We start from the raw sequence: 24,454 nt of genomic DNA, 5'->3' as shown, positions 1-24,454 counted from the left end.
CATCTTCCTTCCCACCCATCTGCTCCACCCTCCTCTCACCCAATCACCTTAAGCTCACCTCCATCCAACTATTGCACTCTTAGCTATCTTCTCCACAGCCCCAACCCCCTCCCATTTATCTCTCCACCCCAGAAGCTCCCTGCCTCATTGCCCGAAACATCAATTTTCCTGCTCCTCTGGTGCTGTGCTTTTCCAGCACCACTCTAATCTTGACTCTGATTTCCAGCATCTGCAGTCCTCACTTTCGCTTCGAAAGGCCGAACAGGCTAATCCTGAATCTTGTGCTCAGACACATCTCCTTGGGATTGCACCTAAAATGTAACCAGAGCATATGGTCTCTCGGAGTACTTCCTCCTGAACAAAAGGTCAGACCTTAAAATCCTGGTCTAATCCATAAGACACCTGAACAAAACTTGAGAGACAGGGGAAAAGACAAAAAAAACCCCAAATGTCCAAACTTGCTTTATTTATGTGCAAAGCGACAATAATTGGGCCCAATAAGGTTAACAAAAGTCAAAGTGCAGTGAGAGTTAACACAACAAAAACCTATCAGCGAGGCACCTTACTTCATCTTCCAAGTTTCATTGGTTTAAGTGCAGCAATGCGGGCTTTTAAATGAAAGGCGCTCCCACTTTCTGTACGAGACAAATTTTAGATCTGACAATATATTAAGTTGTATTTTAGACTGATTAAAATCAAATTGAAAACTCCTCAATTAAACAAAGTGACAAAAATCTGGAAGGGTTAGAGTTGCAGAGTCCTCGGCCTAGGGTACTCGAGACCATGACTTTATGCTTAGTGGTTTCTATGGAAACCAAGGATGGTCAGGAGTCCAGGCATCAATCACCGAAGGTCCAGCACTGTAACATTTGTCTCCTTGATGAAAGTATGTGAACAGGCCTGCAAGGAACAAACAGAGAGAGATTAATCTGTGTTGGCTATTTCTCAGTGAGTAGCAAATACCATCATCACACAGTTCCCCATTTACGACAGCGCACAAATTGAGGCTGACACTTTCAATGTAATACCAAGGAAGCGTTGCACTGCAGGAGGTGCCCCCCTTTGGACGATGTATTAAATTGAGGCGCCGTTTGCCTTTTCAGGGAAATGTAAACAAATCCTGTAGCACTATTTCTTGAGGACGATTAAGGGAGTTCTCCCTGGAATATTGGCCTGTATTTATCGCTTCATTAATAACACAGATCTTATAATCTGCTCATCTGACAGTTTCCTGTGCAGGTACCTCCCATATTTTCTGAAATACAATAGTGAATACGTTTCAGACTACCTCTTTGGCTCTGAAGCGCTTCAGGTCATCCAGTGATCACAAGATGCATTGTATAAATGCAGGGTTATTTTCTTCTAAGGGAGTGATTACTCACAACGCAACTTCTGAGAAAACTGGCAGATAGCAGTCAAAAACCAACAGTAATCTTTCCAACAGGAAGCTTAACAGAGAGTTTTTTTCCAGAGTGTTTTCTCCTGAGTATTGACGTCAGCAGGCACTCATGAGTCTCAAAATTAGTGGAAGTCAGGACTCCCTGGTGTCACTGCACAGCCAGGACACTTGCCCTTCAATTATTGAAGATTTTTTTTGGGGGGTGGTGGGGGGGGGTGGGGGAAGTGTTCTCGGAGGTCCACATGAGGGCTCGCTTGTGTTAAGTAATGTGAAAGCATTGAGAGGCCAGTCCTCACCAGTGCCCATGGTTGGCCACAGTCAAACCTGGTCATGACTATTCATGGAAGGATGTCAGAGAATTGACACCACACCAAGCCAGACCAGGTGAAATTGACAAGCTGTTTATTGCAAGTGATGTCACTGGAAGAGAAATTGACGAGGCTGATACAGAACTGACAGTCTGTACAAGGGGAGATCAAGGGTTCTCTTCCCTGAGCTGAGAATCAAGCCAGTTTTTATAGGAATACTGTACAACGATGCGAATTGAAAATAGGGAAAATACAATGGTTTTTGATAATTAAGTAATCCAGTTACCATGCTGATAATCGCAAAGCAGTTATCAGAAGAATGTCCTCAATCTAGATACAATGTAGCATCCTGGCAGCATCAAAAGTCTTTCATGGGATCAGGAGATTCCAGTTCTGTTGGAGGGTAGGTGAGAATGTCCTTTCCTTGTAGGTAAGGTATTTCCATTGTTGGTCTCCTGTGAGCAAGGTATTCTGGTGCCTCTCCATCTGACCTGTCCTTTGTGTGGCTTTGGTATTACTGCGTACGCGACTGCACTTAGGGCTTTGGGACAGCTGTGTTGATCGGGTCCAGGGAGCTTATTGTCAGGTTGTTTTGGGAAGTGTATTCCCTGGTCTGCGAGTGACTGTGGTCATGTCTGGTTTCCCCTGTCAGTCTGTTTGGTCAATGCTGAGGCATTCTGGGTGTTTCTTGTATGGTTTGGACAGGCTTGGTTTTGTGTGTTCTGTGTGGCCATGCTGTGGGTAGGCAGGCTGGCAGATCTTTTCCTACAGGGGATGAGAAGCATCGGGCAATCACAAAATAGACTAGACTAGACTTTCTACGCAGAAAGCTGCATGCAGCAAATGATACTTACATTAAACAGGGGTGGGTCCTTGGGATGTGGATGAAAGCCTTTCTGCTTACAGAAAGAGATTTCGTCCATGCCATGGTCAGTCAGTCTGAAGAAGCCAGTCCTGCGCAAGGACAGAAACTGGTCAGAGCACAAGGCAGGAAATGTCAACCGGTAGCAATCCTTCAAATAGTTCAAACATCTCCCTGGTGTTATGGAAAGGTCTGTAGCAAGTAAGGTCCATGTTGAAGCAAACAGTCAAATAAGCACAGCTGCTGCAGCAGCCCTGCGACCTCACATTGAACCAAGTAATGCAGCTGGCCATTCAGGCCAAGCAATCACATTTAAACTCATTCCCCGACACTTTTCAACCTTACTGATAGCTCTTGATCCTTCTCCTTGGACTTCCCGAGTTTACACTGCACACAATGATGTTAAAACAGTCCAGATTGCTGTGACAAGCTCAAAGATCACAGCTTCAAAACGGTTCGGGAATTGGAGTTTACGGTTGACGAAGTGCATTGACTCACAGCGGCAACACAACTTCCGTTGTGTGTCAGCTCTGGTTCAGTGGCGAGCACTTGTATCGGAGGCAGAAGTCTGTGGGTTCAAGTCTCTTTCCAGGGTTTCAGCGCCAAATTCTGGGCTGACACTGTCTGAAGCACTATCTTGCAGCTGAGATTTTCAGCCAAACTTCCACTTGGATATAAAATTTCTCATGCCCGTATTTTAAATGGTGAGCAAGGACGTACTGGCCCTCAACCAACATCGCACAAAACCACCAAACAACCTGTTTATGAGCACGTGCTGTTTGCAGGACTTCTGCTTATGAATATTGGCTGACCTAGAAGAAAACAATGGATGCCTTGTGAAGTGATAAATAAATTTAAGTCTTTTGCACTGTATGCAGCAGACTGTGCAGCAAACTGACCAATACCTATTTCCAGAGCTCGCTCGAAACCCTCCTCAGAGAACTGTCATAGCTATGGGACGGGACTTGACTGAACAACTGTTAACTGCACTTTCTTGTGACCACGTGTCTAGCCATTAATCCAACTGAAGGGCCAGCCAACTTCTTCTACAAGTTCAGAACAATTTGTTGCAGCGCCCTGACACTCACACAGACACATAGACACAGGCATGCCAGCTCCCTGACTCATTCTAATTCCCAATATCCAGCCAGCTCTGAAGAGTTACATTCCTTAACTTCCCATCTCACAACAAGTAACTCAAGGCTGGATTATCAAATAACATATGATCAGGGGGAACTGGTACACGAGGCCACATCTCCTGATGGTGATCTTAAGGTTCTGAAAGAGTTGGGCCCACTGAGAATATTGGGTCAATGTGAATCTCACTCTTGACATTTTCACTGACCCTCCAGCCTCAGCCGCTTTCAGAGGGATAGTGTTCCAGGGATCCCCCCCGCTGCCCCATCCCGCCTCCCCAGACGTGCTTCCGGATTACAATCCTGAGCATCCTGGCTGTAATTCTGAGGTTCTTCCACTTCCCTCTGGACTTTCTCACCAAAGTCAAAGGGTACACGGAGACGCTTGAAGAACCGTGAACCATGTCAGTTGGGCATTGTTTCCACTCAGACTTTGCCTTTGCAACCTGTTCTCACAATGTCACCCTTTAAACGTGACGCAAGGACTTGTATCCTTCGAATAGCATGAACCCGAGCACCCACGAACCGTGGTGTATACTTACTCATGATATTTGGGGGAACAAACAATAGCTATGGCCTCTGGGAGCATGATCTGGTAGGAGCTGTGTGTGTGAAGATCCACACTGGACAGGAATGCAGTCTGGGTGGGATGAGTCTGGAACACAGACATAAAGCATTATTCGGAGTGAAAAAGCAATTGGCATGCATGTAACCACCAAGATGACCTGGCTGTCAAGCTACTGGAGAGGGGGATGGTTACAGTCACTTGACAGGAGACAGAGCTTGTAGGATGGGGCTCAGTTGCTCCAGGATTCAGGAGTGGTCCCACATCCCAGCAATCTACAATCCCTGCCGGCCCCTTTCCAATCTTGGCCTAGCTGTTAGGAAGGATGAGAAGGTGCGAGAAGAAAATGCCAGGCCGAACCTCATGCATGCTCTCTGTTGACTGACTCTGGGTTATTTTTAGGCCCCGAGTCTCGGGAACGCAGAAAAATAAAAGATAGTAAGCGAAAAGAATTTCTCCTTTCCTCCTGAAGGTGCAGAGCCCATACATCCACAGATCCCCACACACTCACTGAGCCATCATCAGTGCAAGCATCTCAGCAATGACTATTGGCAGTTTATTTAGAGTCATAGAGTCAGACAGCACTGAAACAGATCCTTCAGTCCAACCAGCCTATGCTGACCATAATCCCAATCTAAACTAGTCCCCCCTGCTGTGCTTGGCACATATCCCTCCAAAACATTTCTTATTCATGTACTTAGCTACATGTCTTTTAAATGTTATTATCGTGCTGACATCCACCATTTCCTCTGGTACTTCATGAATCACACACAGTGTAAAATTAAATATTGCCCCTCATGTATTTTTAAAATCTTTCTTCTCTCACCCTTAAAAATATGCCCCCAGGTCTCGAAATTCCCCACCTCAGGGAAAGTACACCTGCCATTCACCCTATCTACACCCCTCACTATCTTATAAACTTCGAGAAGGTCACGTCTCAACTTCCCATGTTCCAGTGAACAAAGTCCCAGTCTGTCCAGCCTCTCCTCCTAACTCAAACCGTCCAATCCTGGCAACATCCAGGTAAATCTCTTCTAAACCCTCTCCAGCTTAATATCCTTCCTGTAACAGGGAGACCAGAACCGGGTACAGTGTTCGAGCAGAGGCCTCACCAAAGTGCTGTACAACCTCAACATAACGTCCCAACTCCTGGACAGAGGGTCTAAGCAATGATGGTGGGCTGTGTTATTCCAAAACTCAGTTCTGTCTGTTTCCAGGGAGACGCACTGCTTGATGATCAGAATTGATCTCACTGCCTGTGCAGCACAGTGTGAACATGTGCCCGACCATGGTGGGACTCAGCAACGGAGCAGGGATATTTCCTTCCTGGTGTTCCAGGTAGTGGAGAAATGCACTCACGTGGATCCAGCCCAAGGTTATGAGGTCATCTCGGTCCTGAATCAGAAAGAGTTCCTCTTCGTTCTCTGTATTACAGTAATCAGGACCTGCAGTCTGTTTAGGCACCAGCACATGGGTTATAGTGAACTCATTCTGCATCTGCAGGTAAAACAGACAGGTCACAATGCAGCCCTGCTACACCTGCAAAGATATGCCTGAGGGGAAGGGTGCAAGTACACCGGTGCACAGTGGTACTGCTGGCCAGGCCAGTATTTGTTCTCATCCCGAATGGCCCTTGAGAAGATAGCGGTCAACTGAAGTCCATGTGAGCCCATAGTGCTGTTAGCAGTGGAGCACCACATTCCTGTGGAGGGGGCAGCCAACATATTCCCAGGTCAGGATGGTGACGAGCTTGGAAGGGAAGCTGCAGAGAATGGTGTTCCCATGGATCTGCTGCCCTTTTCCTTCAGGACAGTATAGGGCATGGGTTCATAAGGTGCTGTTTAAGGAGGCTGGGTGAGTTTAGATTAGATTAGATTCTCTACAGTATGTAAGGACAGCCCTTTCGGCCAAACAAGTCCACACCAACCCTCTGAAGAGTAACTCACCCAGACCCATTCCCCGACCCGATATTCACCCCTGACTAATGCACCTAACACGATGGGCAATTCAGCATGGCCACTTCACCTGACTTGCACATCTTTGGACTGTGGGAGGAAACTGTGCAGACATGGGGGGAGAACATGCAAACTGCACACAGACAGTGGCCTGAGGCGGGAATCGAACCTGGGTCCCTGGTGCTGTGGGAAATAGGTCTAGGTGGACTACTCTTCGGAGGGTCGGTGTGGACTTGTGGGGCCGAAAGGCGTGTTTCCACACTGTAGGGAATCCAATCTAATCTTGAGTCTCTGGGGCTCTTGGGGTGCACTAGTAGTGTCCATACTTCTGAGCCAGGAGGCCTGGGCTGAAGTCCTACCTGCTCCAGCGGTGTGCGATAACATCTCTGAGCAGGCTTGTTACACAATATCTCCACTCAACTATCTACACCCATTACCCATTATCTCTCGAATTAATCATTTACCTGCGATCGGTGAGCTTCACCAGACCTGTCCAGTGGCTGAGGGGGTTGGGGGTGTGGAGGGACCCCTCCAATTATAAAACTAGGGATTCAGTGATTCACTTATGGTTCCTACCAGTTTGCCGCAGAGAATGCCACAGGTCTCCACTCCTCGGGCAGTGTTGGCCTCAGTGAGTTGGAGGAATTGCTGACATAGGCTCTTCGGCACCACCATGTTCCGTAGCCTGTCTGCTGAAAAATCTGAGCAGGGAAACATAAATTCCAATTTATCTGACCCACCAACATGCACGATCCTTTCCTCATCCTGGATTTTCTGGTCCTCTGGCAAGCTCCTAACCAGTCACCTCATCTGCTTCAGGAATCAGACCGAGGGCTGGCCACCGTGCCAGTATACTAGCAATGTCACCTGACCGAGCTCCCCATTTAGGAGAACGAGCCAATTTCAGCCAGGGACAGGGTTGCCTGTACTGTGTGGACACCTACTGGAGTGACAGTAAAGAGATTCATGCAACATCCCCAAACAAGCACAAAACAGGAGGAAGGGAGGGGAAGACCTGATATAATACCTCAGCTTCAAAATAGTTAGCAGTTTGATGATCAAATCTACATCTTTCAATGAATTGAATTTCACTGCTGAATATGAGACTAATTTGCAACAGGTCCAACAGATTTATGATGCACTTGCCCCTCCACCAGCCACATGTCATCTCCTATATCTTCCTTTCTCATGCACCTATCTATCTTGCCTTAAATGTTATTCATCTCAGCTATTCCTTGTAGGGGAGCAGGATTGGTTGAAACATCAGGGCTGTTTTGCAACTTCCCCAAAGCCCAGCAAAGGGTCCCATGCTCAGGGTTGTGAGCCATTGCTGCTGGTGGAAGCTGAGGGCCTTCTATCCAGAGCGGCTTTTGGGAAAAAGCATACTGCTGACGCAAGTCGCAGATGGGCCTCGTGTACAAGCAAAAGAACAGGGAAGTGTTAGACTGTGTGGTGCAGAGAAATGAACAGTGAACCCTTGGACAGATCACCATTACTGCCTATGGTAGCGAGCTCCCCATTCTCACCAATCTCTGGGTGAAGCAGTGTCTCCTGAATTACTTTTTGGATTTATTAATGGCAAGATTATATTTATAACCTCCAGTTCTGGTTGTTCTTGCAATAGCTCCTCTATGACTATCCTATCAAATCTTTCTCATATACTTAACGGCCTATAGAGTCATCCCAACCCAATCTAGTCCCATTTGCCAGCTCTTGGCCCATATCTCTCCAAACCCTTCCTATTCATATACTCATCCAAATGCCTCTTAAATGTTGCAATTGTACCAGCCTCCACCACATCCTCTAGCAGCTCATTCCATACACGTACCACCCTCTGCATGAAAAAGTTGTCCCTTAGGTCTCTTTTATATCTTTCCCCTCTCACCCTAAACCTATGCCCTCTAGTTCCGGACTCTCCCACCTCAGGGAAAAGACTTTGTCTATTTATCCTATCCATGCCCCTCATAATTTTATAAACCTCTCTAAGGTCACCCCTCAGCCTCTGACGCTCCAGGGAAAACAGCCCCAGCCTTTTTAACCTCTCCCTATAGCTCAAACTCTCCAACCCTGGCAATATCCTTGTAAATCTTTTTGGAACCCTTGCAAGTTTCACAACATCTTTCTGATAGGAAGACGACCAGAACTGCACACAGTATTCCAACAGCGACCTAACCAATGTCCTCTACAGTGTAAAAGTCAAAGCTAAAGAAAGAACTGGAACCAGGTTTCCTTTCCTGAGAGTAATTCAATGGAACAACTGAGTAGACTGTGCAAATGACTGGGTGTAAGCAGATCTTACTGTTCCAGTTGGTTCCAAATGTTGTGGGTTTCTTTGATCGATCTACGATGGGCGGCACTGCATTCGGGAGAGCTGCAGTGGGCGAAGCAGGAGGAAGATTATCTGGTGGCCCCTGAACACCTGGTACCAGGGGGAAGTCTTTGGACAGGGGGGAGTTTGCAGGTTTCGCGTACTCCTCCAGCACCTTCAGTCTCTCCTTCTCCAGCTCCTTACGCCTGATCATCTCCTCGAAGGCGTGGAACTGTTCCTGCTCGGCCTGCTGTTGGCGCATCTGTGCCACTCGCTGCTTTTCGTCCTCCAGCTCCTGCTGCCGGGCCAGCTCTTGTGCAAACTTCTCAGCCTCCCTGCGCTGGAAAGGGGAAGAGAGAGGGGGCGTCAGCATTTAGACTCTGCACTGGCCAGCTTCTCAGTGTCGCACCAGGAGGCTGGCACCTCTACCTATAGCAGGAACTACAGCAGCGGAAGGACTTGCACAGCACTTGTGAACTGGTATATTGTGAACTGGTATGTTGTGAACTGGTATGTTGTGAACTGGTATATTGTGAACTGGTATATTGTGAACTGGTATATTGTGAACTGATGATCAATTAAGACAAAAGCAAAGGACAGCCAGAGATATACAAATGCTAACAATTTAATAACTTCTCTTAGCGACAAGATGTAGGAGCAGAAGCAGACCTTTTGCCATCATGTCTGCTCCACCATTCAGTGACTGATCTGATCATCCTCAACGACACTTTGCTGCCTTTTCCTCACACCCTTCCTGATTAAAATTCTGTCCATCTCAGCCTTGAATACACTTAGCATCCCAGATTCGACAGCCCTCTGTGGTAAGAAATTCCACAGATTCACGACCCTCAGAGAAGAGATTTCTCCTCATCTCTGTCATTAATGTGAGTAATGCTGTCTGGTTCGAGACTCGCCAATGCTTTCGCATCTACTCTATCACACCACCTAACAATATTCTGTTTCAATAAGGTCTCCCCTCATTCTTTTAGACTCCTGTGAGCAGAGGCCCAACATACTCAACCTCTCCGCACAAGGAAATCTCTCCGCACTTCGGATCAACCTTGTGAATCTTCTCTGGGCTGCCTCCAATACCAGTATACCTACGACCCTCTGCAGACTCTGCGCGTCAGCCCACCACTTGGCCTTCCAACCAATTAGTCATAAGATCTGTGGAACTATCAAACATCGGGCTGGATTCAACCACTTCCCCTGAGAGTTTCACACTCAGAAATCACAGAAAGCAAGTCACAGCGTGGCATGCCTCATGAAAATGCCACAGGGGGAACCACAGGGGGAACCACAGGGCAAATGCTAAGAGTTCCATTGGTGATCTTGCTTTCCAGTATTTTATCCAGGCTCCTCCACACAGAAGATCCTGCTCTAGGAGCGCTTCTGCACTTGTGGAAGGTTATCCAAAACGAAGAGAGACCCAAGCAGCTTTGTGTGAGCTGAGCTATATTTACCTGTAGCTCCTGATGCTCGGCATATTCGACAGCGTACCGCTGCAGAAGCTCACTCTTCAGCTGCTCAGCTCTCGGAAATGCAATCTCTTTCAGCTTCTGTCACACAGAGAGAAAGAAAATCCAATGTTTTACAGCCGTCAGCTCTTCCCTTTCAGAAGTACACTCACAGCGTTGACGTGACACTGAAAAGACTGCACTCTTTTCAAAGCCAATTTTGCAAATCCCGAGCCTAAGCATGGAACAGATGGAAAAATAATGGGTCATCAAAGGATAGTTTTGTGGCATTGCTCGCACCAGCTTAAACACAGCGAGATAGCCGAGTGTCTCATCCCCTGAACCTCCCACAATTATACATTCCCCTCGAAGTGTTGTTTGGTTTTGGGGTGAACTGACTGACAGGGACACTCCCTCGGTTTAAATGAATGTAGAGTTTATTCGCTGTAGATCCAGCCACTTGTAACCCATTTTACAAAAGTGTCACGCTCCAACCACAGCAAACTGCAGCGTGTGTAGATTATCTGGGCTGTGAAATTAAAAATATTCTATTGGTTTCAAAATTTTCTCTCTCAGATTTCAGTGACATGGACAGATTGGAGAAGTTGGAGGCTGTTTTCCTTGGAGAAGAGAAAGTTGAGAAGAGACTTGATCGAGGCGTTCAAGATCATGAGGGAGATGGACGGAGCAGATGGAGGGAAGCTGGTGTGGAGGGTAAAAGGGTGGGGAGGCAGAAGGCACAGAGGCTAGCTGAGTGATAACGTGAGGAAAAACATTTTCACACAGATGGTGGTTAGGACCTGGAAAAGTAGTGTCCAACATTTGGTGGGGGCAGATTCATTTGAGGTTTTTAGAAGAGAGAAGCCATTTGCAGAACTACGGGGAAAAGGTGAGGGAGTGGGGCTAGCCAAGTTGTGCTTGCAAGGCGAAAGTGGGAACCAAAGATGCTGGAGATTAGAGTCAAGATTACAGTGGTGCTGGAAACGCACAGCAGGTCAGGCAGCACCCGAGGAGCAGGAGAATCGACGTTTCAGGCAAAGGCCCTTCATCAGGAATTTGTGTTTGTAGTCAGCTGTATATGTTGTGACCATTTGGTGAAAATTCAAAGAATTTCTTGGGGTCTTAACAAAAAGAGAATATTCTGGAAATGTTACAATAACTTCATCAAACAAAAAATCATCCTACATATATTGATTTACTTCTTGCATGTGTGACAAGTCTATTCCCTTTGACCTTCAAGCATGCCAATGGGATTGCCTGGAAATTGGGATCCTCAGCTGTACTGTCGGTCATACTGTAGATGGACAGTTATCCATCTTTCAATCCCCCTTTTCCTCCCTTAATATAATTACCAATGTTTGCTGTGGTTGCCTGATCAACATAATCTACAAACAAAGGGAAGGCACGGTCGATCAGTGGTTAGCACTGCTGCCTTATGGCGCCAGGGACCTGGGTTTGATTCCCGCCTCAGGCAACTGTCTGTGTGGAGTTTGCACATTCTCCCAGTGTCTGCGTGGGTTTCTGCCGGGTGCTCCGGTTTCCTCTCACAATCCAAGATGTGCAGGTCAGGTGAACTGGCCACGCTAAATTGCCCATCGTGCATTAGTCAGGGGTAAATATGGGGTGGGGGGTGGGGGTGGTTATTCTTTGGAAGGCCGGTGTGGAATTGTTGGGCCCATTTCCATACTGTAGCGAATCTGATCTAATCAGAAACGGACTCTGGCCAGTCAAACCACGTATGGGTGCAAGCAGCAAAACTGATCCTGGCTAGTTATGAACGTTGCAAGATTGTGTGTTGAGATCAGCACAGTGTGATCATTGTATCCCAGTCACAACACAAAATGCACATTGTCCCGCCTACGCTGGCTTTTCAAAAGTATGGAACCCAATATAACTGAATAAAATCGGCCGAGAAAAGACGTCAGTATTCCTACTCACTGCTCCACTGTGCTACTCGCACTTGCTGCAAGTGCCATTTCAATGTGGGATTTCTTAACTGATTAAGCACAATCAAAGCGCAGAGCGCTTTCCCCACACTGTGTCGGTGTAGGTCTGTGCAAGGGCACAGAACATGTTAATTCAGGCAGCAGAATGCAAAGGGACTGCAGTGTAGACAAACCAGGCTGGAGGAACGGAAAAGACTCGACTGGGAGTCAGCCACATCAACTTGATGCAACACCTTCCCAAAAGAGTGTCAGCTCCTGCACTTTCAGTGAAGGAAGGCAGAAAGAAACTGTTTCCTACTTTAATGGTTTCCCTCTTCTCTGGTATTACGCTGGTTTTATAATCCCGATGCTTCGGTAACTTTTCCAAGAATAGCCTGGGTCAGAAGCAGAAAACAACAACAGGGACACAGTTATATTCAGCTGACACATGGCAAAGTATACCAAACATAGAAAAGCTCCACCAAAATTACACATCCAGGCCCCTCACTCGGCACCTTCCAAACCCGTAACCTCGACCATCCAGAAAGACAAAGACAGCAGATATATGAGAGCACCAACCCCTGCGTGTTCCCCTCTGAGCCACATACTATCCCCAATTTGGAAATATATCACCGTTCCTTCAGAGTTGTTGGGTCAAAATCCTTGAAACCCCTCCCCAGCTGCTCAAGAAGGTAGCTACACATCGCATTTGCAGAAGAAATTAAGAATGGGCAATAAATATCAGCCTTGGCAGCAATTTTCTCATTGGATCAATGAATAAAGAATGAAACATTTCTAAAATATTCTTCATCCTACCCTGTCAAAAAATGTACTGCAATAGTGCACATCATATCAGATACTGACCCTCCGACACTCCCATAGCGCTGACACGCCGACAGTGCAGCACTCCCTCAGCGCTGAGCCGCCGACAGTGCGGCACTTCCTCAGCGCTGAGCCTTCGACGGTAAGGCCTTTGACTAAACTCCACAGTGCAGTTTGATGTCGGGGTACTTACGTGATGTACTTATTGTATAGGACAAATGCACTTTCTAAATTGCCTTCATCTACGTAAACGGACGCCATGCGAATGATTTCGACTCCGGAACGGAAGTATCTTCGTGGAGGGACATCATCATTTACATCCACTGAGCTTCCCTTCTTGGTGAGAGCCCGTACACGTTCCTCTGGAGATAAGCTGACATCAGAGTGTTCTGGCATTGCTCACTGCCCACTCTACCTAAGAGAAAGGATTGGTCAGTGTCAGGTCAAAACACAACAATTATTTCTCATTCACTCCACTCTGCTTGAGTCACTGCGAGGGCCATTGGGATCTCTGAGAAAACACGTTCCATAAACCCCTTGCCCCCAGGTTCAGCTACAATGCTTTCCCAGTTGAAGATCCTGCAGCTACTTCCTGTTGATGACCACACATGAATGCTAGGAGAAAGTGAGGGCTGCAGATGCTGGAGATCAGAGCTGAAAAATGTGTTGCTGGAAAAGCGCAGCAGGTCAGGCAGCATCAAAGGAGCAGGAGAATCGACGTTTTGGGCATAAGCCCTTCTTCAGGAAACACATGAATGCTAGCCAACCTTTGGGTGACTATTAGAGGGTATATCCTGCCCTGTGAAACTGAATCCAGATTGCAGGCAGAAACTCAGAGATAATAAAGAAATGCCGCACCAGAATGAAGACCGAGATGTGCCAGAGGTGTGTAAAAAAGGGTGTCATTTATCCAGAGACAATTGGCAGTTGGAATATGGAAAGTGGAAGAGGCCATTCTGTCCAAAGCATTGCTTTCTCCATTCAGTGAGACCAAGGCTAATTAATGTCCCAACTCCAAACGCCACACCTCAATAGCTTGGATTGACAAAGGCCTATGAAACTCAGATTTAAAATTTACAAATGATCTCCCATCCATTCGCCTCGTGAAAGCACGTTTCCGTTTTTTTTAAACTATTCAATGACTGAACGTATTCAGCAGATGATGTCAAAACAGGTGATGTAATGGACACGAAAGAAGCTGACATCAGAGTACAACAGGACCTTGATCAGATGGGCAGACGTGCCGAGGACTGGCAGATAGCATTAATTTAGATAAGTAAGGTGCTGCATTTGGGAAAGGCAAATCAGGGCAGGGGATTATACACTTCATCCTGGGATGGTCCTGGGATGTATTGCTGAGCAGAGATCTTGGGGTGCAGGTTCATAGTCCCTTGAAAGTGGAGTCACAAATAGACAGGGGAGTCAAGAAGGTGTTGGGTATGCTTGCCTTTGCTGGTCAGTGCACTGAGTATCGGAGTTGGGTGGTCATGTTGCGGCTGCACAGGACATTGGTGAGGCCACTTTTGGAATACTGCATTCATTCAATTCTGGTCTCCCGTCTATCGGAAGGGTGTTGTGAAACTGGCAAAGGTTTAGTAAAGATTTAAGGATACTGCCAGATTTAGAGGGTTTGAAGAATAGGGAGAGGCTGAATCATGAGGGGCATGGATAGGGTAAATAGTCAATGTCTTTTTCCAAGAGAGTAACGGAGTCCAAAACAAGAGGGCATAGGTTTAAGGTGAGAGAGAAAAGATTTAACCGGGACTTAAGGGGCAAATGCTTCATGCAGAGGGCAGTGTGTGTACGGAATGGGCTGGTACAACTTTGAAAAGGCATCTGGATTGGTATATGAATAGAAAGGGTTCAGAAGGAGATGGGTCAAATGCTGGCAAATCCGACCAGATTAATTGAGGATATCTGGTTGGCATGGATGAGTTGGACCAAATAGTCATCGCTATGAATCTCTAGGTAAGACCGTACCAAAGATTCACAAACCTGCGATTGAAAAAAGTAACCTCTGTGCTCAAGATCGAACCTTTTATTCTGGATGGTGATCTCTTGCTCTGGACTTTGCAGCTAAGAGATACAGCTGCGCAGCATCCAGACTGTCACGTCCCATCTCTTCGCATTCACTTTCTTACAAATCCCAGGCAACATTGGCCCAATGTATAACCTCCAGTCACACGACAATTTTCTCATCCCGGGAATCAGAGACAAAAATAGCACCTACGGGAAAAGCTCAGCAGGTCAGGCAGCATCTGTGGAGAGAAATCAGAATTAATGTTTCGGGTCGAATGACCCTTCCTCAGTCACTCAACTCGAAGCATCAACCCTGATTTCTCTACACAGTTGCTGCCTGACCTGCTGAGCATTTCCAGCAATTTCAATTTTTTGTCTCTAATGTACAGCATTTGCAGTTTTCTTTTGGTTTATAATCAATCTGATAAGTCTTCAGTTCACTCACTGTAGGGCAAGGGTGTCCCTCCTCAAGTAGAAACACCAAATTTGTGTATGGTGGAATACAATACTCTACATGTCATCTCACTAATGCCATATGTAACTGCAGTAAACATTTTTTGATCTTATTTACTAATGCCTTTGTAATACAGGCCAACAAGTTTTTCTACTTGCTTGCAATACATGTTCAGTCATTTTCTGTGATTCATGTACATGATCTATTTTTCCAAATATTCATGTTGATCCTCCCCAAAGATGTTGTGATTCTCCAAGCACTGTGATACCAGCTCTGGTATTGTTTGAATACAAAGAATTATGCACAGGATCTATGTTGCAATCTTCTTCAGTGTGAGCTATTCAAAGAAATGTTAGAGAATTGCTTGCAGTACAGAACGAGTCCAGTCTGCCCTGCCACACTCTCCAAGAGAAATACAGTTACTCATTTCCCGACCTTACCTGCTAAACCTGTCTTCGGAACGAGGTTATCGAAGCTGATTCCACATTTCCTAACCTTTGTCATGAATTTATGAAAGTGATATCTGTTAAATTACCCTCATCTACTACTTCCATATTGGTTGCTTTTAATCAGCTTGGATGTCAGTGTTGTCACTTTGCCCTGAATTGCAAGTTAAATAGTGGGAGATTCTCAGACTGCAACAAACCCAATTAGTTAATGTGTTACCGAACAGTTAAGAAAGCTGGATGTGGGTGACAGGACACTGTATAAAGGACTTGCGGTAAAAATGCCATGGACAAGTAACGAAGACTGAGTTCGCATCAGTTTCACAGCAGAGAATGTAAAAAGAGGATGAGCATGAGAAGCAACAGATGAAGAGGGTATCAAAGAGATTGCTAAATGGCAGGTGGGGGATTGAGGGGATAGAGGGCAAATCTCACACAGATAAAGTTTATATCTAAACTTTACTCTCCTGGGTGGCATGGTAGCTCAGTGGTGAGCACTGCTGCCTCACAGCACCAGGGAGCTGGGTTTGATTCCATCTTGAGGTGACTGAGTAGAGTTTCCAAGTTCTCCCTGGGTCTCCGCCAGGTGCTCTGGTTTCCTCCAACAGTTCAAAGATGTGCAGGTTCGATGGATTGGCCATGTTAAAATGCCCCTAGTGTCCGGGGATGTGCAGGCGAGGTCGATTGGCCATGGGAAATGCAGGGTTACAGGGATGGGGTGGAGGTAATGGGTCTGGGTGGGATGCTCTTGGGAGGATGGGTGTGGACCCATTGGGGCAAATGGCCTGTTTCCACACTGTCGGGAGTCTATTCTATACAAGTGCAATGGACTTCATTGACAAGAGTCTGGGTCCTGGTCTTGTCATCAAGGGGTGGTTCCTGGTTGTTAGGGAGAGGGTTTTGGTCTCTCGGGGAGGTACCTGGTTGTTAGGGAGCAGGTTTTGATCTCTCGGGGAGGTTCCTGGTTGTTAGGGAGCGGGTTTGGTCTCTCCGGGAGGTTCCTGGTTGTTAGGGAGCGGGTTTTGGTCTCTCGGGGAGGTACCTGGTTGTTAGGGAGTGGGTTTTGGTCTCTCGGGGAGGTACCTGGTTGTTAGGGAGTGGGTTTTGGTCTCTCGGGGAGGTTCCTGGTTGTTAGGGAGTGGGTTTTGGTCTCTCGGGGAGGTACCTGGTTGTTAGGGAGTGGGTTTTGGTCTCTCGGGAAGGTTCCTGGTTGTTAGGGAGTGGGTTTTGGTCTCTCGGAGAGGAACCTGGTTGTTAGGGAGTGGGTTTTGGTCTGTCCGGGAGGTACCGGGTTGTTAGGGAGTGGGCTTTGGCCTCTCCGGGAGGTGCCTGGTTGTTAGGGAGTGGGTTTTGGTCTCTCGAGAAGGTTCCTGGTTGTTCGGGAGTGGGTTTTGGTCTCTCGGGAAGGTTCCTGGTTGTTAGGGAGCGGGTTTTGGTCTCTCGGAGAGGTACCTGGTTGTTAGGGAGCGGGTTTTGGTCTCGCGGGAAGGTTCCTGGTTGTTAGGGAGTGGGTTTTGGTCTCTCGGGGAGGTTCCTGGTTGTTAGGGAGTGGGTTTTGGTCTCTCGGAGAGGAACCTGGTTGTTAGGGAGTGGGTTTTGGTCTCTCGGGAAGGTTCCTGGTTGTTAGGGAGTGGGTTTTGGTCTCTCGGAGAGGAACCTGGTTGTTAGGGAGTGGGTTTTGGTCTCTCGGGAAGGTTCCTGGTTGTTAGGGAGTGGGTTTTGGTCTCTCGGGAAGGTTCCTGGTTGTTAGGGAGCGGGTTTTGGTCTCTCGGGGAGGTACCTGGTTGTTAGGGAGTGGGTTTTGGTCTCTCGGGAAGGTTCCTGGTTGTTAGGGAGTGGGTTTTGGTCTCTCGGGAAGGTTCCTGGTTGTTAGGGAGTGGGTTTTGGTCTCTCGGGGAGGTACCTGGTTGTTAGGGAGTGGGTTTTGGTCTCTCGGGAAGGTTCCTGGTTGTTAGGGAGTGGGTTTTGGTCTCTCGGGAAGGTTCCTGGTTGTTAGGGAGTGGGTTTTGGTCTCTCGGGGAGGTACCTGGTTGTTAGGGAGCGGGTTTTGGTCTCTCGGGAAGGTTCCTGGTTGTTAGGGAGTGGGTTTTGGTCTCTCGGGAAGGTTCCTGGTTGTTAGGGAGTGGGTTTTGGTCTCTCGGGGAGGTACCTGGTTGTTAGGGAGCGGGTTTTGGTCTCTCGGGAGGTACTTGGTTGTTAGGGAGTGGGTTTTGATCTCTCGGGGAGGTACCTGGTTGTTAGGGAGTGGGTTTTGGTCTCTCGGAGAGGTACCTGGTTGTTAGGGAGTGGGTTTTGGTCTCTCAGGGAGGTACCTGGTTGTTAGGGAGTGGGTTTTGGTCTCTCCGGGAGGTACCTGGTTGTTAGGGAGTGGGTTTGGGTCTCTCGGAGAGGTACCTGGTTGTTAGGGAGTGGGTTTTGGTCTCTCAGGGAGGTACCTGGTTGTTAGGGAGCGGGTTTTGGTCTCTCAGGGAGGTACCTGGTTGTTAGGGAGTGGGTTTTGGTCTCTCCGGGAGGTACCTGGTTGTTAGGGAGTGGGTTTGGGTCTCTCGGAGAGGTACCTGGTTGTTAGGGAGCGGGTTTTGGTCTCTCAGGGAGGTACCTGGTTGTTAGGGAGTGGGTTTTGGTCTCTCAGGGAGGTACCTGGTTGTTAGGGAGTGGGTTTGGGTCTCTCGGAGAGGTACCTGGTTGTTAGGGAGTGGGTTTTGGTCTCTCGGGGAGGTACCTGGTTGTTAGGGAGTGGGTTTTGGTCTCTCAGGGAGGTACCTGGTTGTTAGGGAGTGGGTTTGGGTCTCTCGGAGAGGTACCTGGTTGTTAGGGAGTGGGTTTTGGTCTCTCGGGGAGGTACCTGGTTGTTAGGGAGTGGGTTTTGGTCTCTCGGAGAGGTACCTGGTTGTTAGGGAGCGGGTTTTGGTCTCTCGGGAGGTACTTGGTTGTTAGGGAGTGGGTTTTGGTCTCTCGGAGAGGTACCTGGTTGTTAGGGAGCGGGTTTTGGTCTCTCGGAGAGGTACCTGGTTGTTAGGGAGTGGGTTTTGGTCTCTCGGAGAGGTACCTGGTTGTTAGGGAGTGGGTTTGGGTCTCTCGGGGAGGTACCTGGTTGTTAGGGAGTGGGTTTGGGTCTCTCGGGGAGGTACCTGGTTGTTAGGGAGTGGGTTTTGGTCTCTCGGAGAGGTACCTGGTTGTTAGGGAGTGGGTTTGGGTCTCTCAGGGAGGTACCTGGTTGTTAGGGAGTGGGTTTTGGTCTCTCGGGAAGGTTCCTGGTTGTTAGGGAGTGGGTTTTGGTCTCTCAGGGAGGTACCTGGTTGTTAGGGAGTGGGTTTTGGTCTCTCGGGGATGTTCCTGGTTGTTAGGGAGTGGGTTTTGGTCTCTCGGGAAGGTTCCTGGTTGTTAGGGAGCGGGTTTTGGTCTCTCGGAGAGGTACCTGGTTGTTAGGGAGCGGGTTTGGGTCTCTCGGGGAGGTACCTGGTTGTTAGGGAGTGGGTTTTGGTCTCTCGGGAAGGTTCCTGGTTGTTAGGGAGTGGGTTTTGGTCTCTCGGGAAGGTTCCTGGTTGTTAGGGAGTGGGTTTTGGTCTCTCGGGGAGGTTCCTGGTTGTTAGGGAGTGGGTTTTGATCTCTCGGGGAGGTACCTGGTTGTTAGGGAGTGGGTTTGGGTCTCTCGGAGAGGTACCTGGTTGTTAGGGAGTGGGTTTTGGTCTCTCGGAGAGGTACCTGGTTGTTAGGGAGCGGGTTTTGGTCTCGCGGGAAGGTTCCTGGTTGTTAGGGAGCGGGTTTTGGTCTCTCGGGAAGGTTCCTGGTTGTTAGGGAGTGGGTTTTGGTCTCTCGGAGAGGAACCTGGTTGTTAGGGAGTGGGTTTTGGTCTCTCCGGGAGGTACCGGGTTGTTAGGGAGTGGGCTTTGGCCTCTCCGGGAGGTGCCTGGTTGTTAGGGAGTGGGTTTTGGTCTCTCGGGAAGGTTCCTGGTTGTTAGGGAGTGGGTTTTGGTCTCTCGGGAAGGTTCCTGGTTGTTAGGGAGCGGGTTTTGGTCTCTCAAAGAGGTACCTGGTTGTTAGGGAGCGGGTTTTGGTCTCTCGGGAAGGTTCCTGGTTGTTAGGGAGTGGGTTTTGGTCTCTCGGGAAGGTTCCTGGTTGTTAGGGAGTGGGTTTTGGTCTCTCGGGGAGGTTCCTGGTTGTTAGGGAGTGGGTTTTGATCTCTCGGGGAGGTACCTGGTTGTTAGGGAGCGGGTTTTGGTCTCTCGTGGATGTTCCTGGTTGTTAGGGAGTGGGTTTTGGTCTCTCGGGGAGGTTCCTGGTTGTTAGGGAGTGGGTTTTGGTCTCTCGGGGAGGTACCTGGTTGTTAGGGAGTGGGTTTTGGTCTCGCGGGAAGGTTCCTGATTGTTAGGGAGTGGGTTTTGGTCTCTCGGGAGGTACCTGGTTGTTAGGGAGTGGGTTTGGGTCTCTCGGAGAGGTACCTGGTTGTTAGGGAGCGGGTTTTGGTCTCTCAGGGAGGTACCTGGTTGTTAGGGAGTGGGTTTTGGTCTCTCAGGGAGGTACCTGGTTGTTAGGGAGTGGGTTTGGGTCTCTCAGGGAGGTACCTGGTTGTTAGGGAGTGGGTTTGGGTCTCTCGGAGAGGTACCTGGTTGTTAGGGAGCGGGTTTTGGTCTCTCAGGGAGGTACCTGGTTGTTAGGGAGTGGGTTTTGGTCTCTCAGGGAGGTACTTGGTTGTTAGGGAGTGGGTTTTGGTCTCTCGGAGAGGTACCTGGTTGTTAGGGAGTGGGTTTTGGTCTCTCGGAGAGGTACCTGGTTGTTAGGGAGTGGGTTTGGGTCTCTCGGAGAGGTACCCGGTTGTTAGGGAGTGGGTTTTGGTCTCTCGGAGAGGTACCTGGTTGTTAGGGAGTGGGTTTGGGTCTCTCGGGGAGGTACCTGGTTGTTAGGGAGTGGGTTTTGGTCTCTCGGGAAGGTTCCTGGTTGTTAGGGAGTGGGTTTTGGTCTCTCAGGGAGGTACCTGGTTGTTAGGGAGTGGGTTTTGGTCTCTCGGGGATGTTCCTGGTTGTTAGGGAGTGGGTTTTGGTCTCTCAGGGAGGTACCTGGTTGTTAGGGAGTGGGTTTTGGTCTCTCGGAGAGGTACCTGGTTGTTAGGGAGTGGGTTTTGGTCTCTCGGAGAGGTACCTGGTTGTTAGGGAGTGGGTTTTGGTCTCTCAGGGAGGTACCTGGTTGTTAGGGAGCGGGTTTTGGTCTCCCGGGGAGGTACCTGGTTGTTAGGGAGTGGGTTTTGGTCTCTCGGAGAGGTACCTGGTTGTTAGGGAGTGGGTTTTGGTCTCTCGGGGATGTTCCTGGTTGTTAGGGAGTGGGTTTTGGTCTCTCGGGGAGGTACCTGGTTGTCAAGGGGCGGGATCTGACCTGAAGGGGCGGGGCTTGGTGATGGGGGCGGGGTTTGACCTGATGGGGAAGAGCTTTGCGGTCAGGGGCGGGGTTTGGCCTGATGTGGCGGGGTTTGATGAACAGGGGCGGTGTTTGGCCTGGTGGGGCGGGGTTTGGTGATCGGGGCGGGGTTTGGCCTGATGGGGCGGGGCTTGATGAACAGGGGCGGTGTTTGTCCTGATGGGGCGGGGTTTGGTGATCGGGGCGGGGTTTGGTGATCGGGGGGCGGGGTTTGGTGATCGGGGGGCGGGGTTGGACTGATCGGTACGAGCTTGAAGGTCAGGGGGCGTGGCATGGCATGATGGGGCGGGGTTTGGCCTGATACTTTGTGATCAGGGGCGGGGTTTGGTGATCAGGGGGCGGGGGTTGGACTGATGGGGCGGAGCTCGGTGGTCGGGGGCGGGGTTTTGGCTGTAGGGGAGGGTCACGTAGGTCAAAGGGCAGGTCTTGCACTGTCGGGGAGGAGCTTGGTGATGAGGAGGCGGGTCCTGATGAAAAGTGTGTTAATACCAGGGGCACGGGTTGCTCCAGCTGGTGAATTCCTGTGGGAGCACCGCCCTGAACCTCTCCCGAGACCCTGGAGGCGGTTTCGATACCGATCCCTGGACTCTGCCCCGGTTCTCCCTGCCCTCAGTGTAGAACCCAAGCCTCTCCCGTCCGCCGTCAGTACGGACGGAAACCCCGGAATGGCCTATACCGTCTACTTCACTCCCTGATTCACTCACCCGCTCAGCAGCACCGATCCACTGCTCTCTTCCTGCTTACCCGAGAAGGGATTGAATACAGCAACTAGGCCGCAGTCCCACCCACTCCGGCTGCTCCACGGGAGAAAGGACGGTCCAATCTGAGCGCAGGGACGCTCATCCCGCCCATCGGCCAATCACCGTGCGGCGTCGGTTCACCATATCCATCGGCCAATCGAGTCCTGGGGGGGGCGGTGTGAAGCGCCGCAGCTGACCAATCACAGCGCGGTGACGACTGCCAAGCCGTCGTCCAATCATAGCGTGAGGTGATGAAGCTCCCGCTTGTGGTTGTGAATCACTCACCTTGGTCCTTCCTTGTAGTCACGTGGGCTCCTACCACAGACAACCCATTGTCAGCCACTGCTGGTCCCCATTAGCGCCTATTCACATTCCCAGGCTGACCTTTATCCATTCCCATGTCCACCCAACTGTTTTTCTTTCTTGCATCTCCACCCATCATGTACTACTTCCTCTTCCTTGCCAACCCTTTCTCTGGCATATGCACCAACCTTTTCCTAGCCACAACCAATTGCGAAAAACGGGCACTGCAACCGAAACGGTAACTCAGCTTTCTCTCCCCCTAAACTGCCAGAACGGCTGAGTTTTTTGCAGCAATTTCTGTTTTTATTGGATTGAGTTTGTCCACGCCAAACCTTGTCTTCCCATCCTGCACCTGATTAAAATTTCCCAGTTGTTGCTCCAATTTTCTGCCATCATGGCGGTGTGGTGTATTTTCAACCCCAGGAATAATCTCTTCAGTGCACTACAGTCATTTGGTTTCCTGGTAAAGTCTGCATTTGTTCTTCTTCACAAATTCTTCTTGCATGGTCATTTGGAAGGTGGGTCTGGAGTCCCACTTGGGTTAGACCAAGTAAGGATAGCAGATTTCCTTCAGGAGGGGACATTAGTAAATCTTACGAGCTTTCATGACATGACAGATGCATGGTCACAGTTATTGAGATCATGTTGTCTTCCAGATCTTTCATAGGATCATAGTTGTTTTATTGGCCTTTCGTCGTTGTCTCTTTATGTAATTAGGTGAAAGTGAGGACTGCAGATGCTGGAGATGAGAGGCTGGAGATTAGAGTCTGGAGTGTGGTGCTTGAAAAGCACAGCAGGTCAGGCAGCATCTAAGGAGCAGGAGAATTGACATTTCAGGCAAAAGCCTCCAATGATTCTCACTTGGCTCTTCATGTAATTACTCCCATTCAGCTTTCTCCCTGCACAATGTTCTTTTTCAAATACGTCTCATTCTATTTTGAATGCCTTGATTGAATCTGCCTCAGGTACAGCATTTCAATCCTTCACAACTTGCCCTGTTGAAACTTCTTCTCTGACACTGTATTTGCTGCTTTTGCCAATTACTTGTTCTTCCCACCAAAATGAATCACTTCACATAACTCTATAACTTTATTTACACCCTGTCCACATAAGTTACCAGCTTGTTTACAAAGCTTTCATATTCAACATCATCATGCTCACTGTTTACAATACTTGAGAATTTCATATCATCCTCAAATGTTGAAATTCTACCCTCCACTTCCAACATCTAAGTCATTAATATATGTAAGGAAAAACAAGGATGGGATCTCATCACTTTTCAGGTTTGTGTTTGCAGCATTGTAGCCTTATGCTTTGGCGGCTGAGTGTAGTATTTGGAGAGAAAATGAGGGCTGCAGATGCTGGAGATCAGAGCTGAAAATGTGTTGCTGGAAAAGCGCAGCAGGTCAGGCAGCATCCAAGGAACAGGAGAATCGACGTTTCGGGCATAAGCCCTTCTTCAGGAATCAGTTTGCCCGAAACGTTGATTTTGCTACTCCTTGTATGCTGCCTGAACTGCTGTACTCTTCCAGCACCACTAATCCAGAATCTGGTTTCCAGCATCTGCAGTCATTGTTTTTACCTCATTGATACAGGGAGTGCAGCAGAGGTTCACTGGGCTGATATTGGGACTGTCCTATAATGACAGACTGGTTTGTCCAGATCTGTACTCTTTCAAGTTTACAAAGATGAGGGAATCTGATTGCAATATATCAAGTTTGAACATAGTTTAACAGAACATAACACAATAGTATAGTGCAGGAACAAGCCTTTTGACCCACCACGTCTATACTGATCATGATGCCATTTAAACTATTTTTGCATCAATCTCTATGGTCAGACATTCCGTTCATACTAAAGAATATGGAGAAGGAATTAAGTATCATCACTAAAGATATAGTATGAGTCAAACCAATGGGACTAAAGGCAGAAAAGCCACCTGGCCCTGATGGCTTGCATCCTCAGATCCTAAATGAAGTAGCTGCAGGGAGACTGGATACTTATAATTTTTTTCCAAAAAGCCTTGGATTCTGGAAAATTGTAAAACTGCCAATGTAACACCCCTAAAAACGGGGGAGAGGCAAAAAGTGGATAATGATAATATCTATTGTTGAAACCAATTCACACATAATAGCACCACATATGAAAAACCATAATCTTAACAAGTAGAATTAGCATGGTTTCATGAAAGGGAAATCATATCCACTAATTTATTTGAGTTTTTCAAGTAAATCTCAACAAGAGTGGACAGAGGGGAACCTGAAGATGTGTTGTATTAGGACTTCCAACAAACTACCTCACAAAAGCTATGAAAGCTCACGGTGCTGCAGAGAGAATATTGCC

The 24,454-nt window shown here is 48.4% G+C and overlaps 1 protein-coding gene across 5 annotated transcripts; it reads right to left on the bottom strand.

The window, feature by feature from the left end:
* Positions 1-449: 449 nt before the first annotated feature.
* On the bottom strand, positions 450-21,886 carry LOC122543160 (STAM-binding protein-like). Of its 5 annotated transcripts, none has more exons than XR_015754932.1 (11): positions 21,773-21,886; positions 12,931-13,152; positions 12,235-12,310; positions 9,997-10,092; positions 8,525-8,873; positions 6,802-6,926; positions 5,630-5,767; positions 4,248-4,360; positions 2,562-2,661; positions 1,994-2,472; positions 450-900 (listed from the first exon to the last, which is right to left on the bottom strand). XR_015754932.1 is itself a non-coding variant. In XM_043681554.2 (10 exons), the coding sequence occupies exons 2-10, from the start codon at positions 13,131-13,133 to the stop codon at positions 844-846; spliced, it is 1,257 nt and encodes a 418-aa protein (XP_043537489.1). In that variant the 5' UTR covers positions 13,134-13,148; positions 21,773-21,876; the 3' UTR covers positions 450-843. The 5 variants fall into 5 exon arrangements, 1 of the variants encoding a protein (XP_043537489.1); XR_015754931.1 differs by having other exon boundaries at positions 12,931-13,148; positions 21,773-21,876; XR_015754933.1 differs by having other exon boundaries at positions 12,931-13,148; positions 21,813-21,858.
* Between the last annotated feature and the right edge of the window lie 2,568 nt (positions 21,887-24,454).

Source organism: Chiloscyllium plagiosum, unplaced genomic scaffold (genome assembly GCF_037043375.1).
Source record: "Chiloscyllium plagiosum isolate Xiang-an unplaced genomic scaffold, Cpla_swu_hap1 HiC_scaffold_48, whole genome shotgun sequence".
NCBI classification, from domain to species: domain Eukaryota; kingdom Metazoa; phylum Chordata; class Chondrichthyes; order Orectolobiformes; family Hemiscylliidae; genus Chiloscyllium; species Chiloscyllium plagiosum.
Note: the sequence above shows the minus strand (reverse complement) of the source record. Positions and strands in the feature narration are given on the sequence as shown.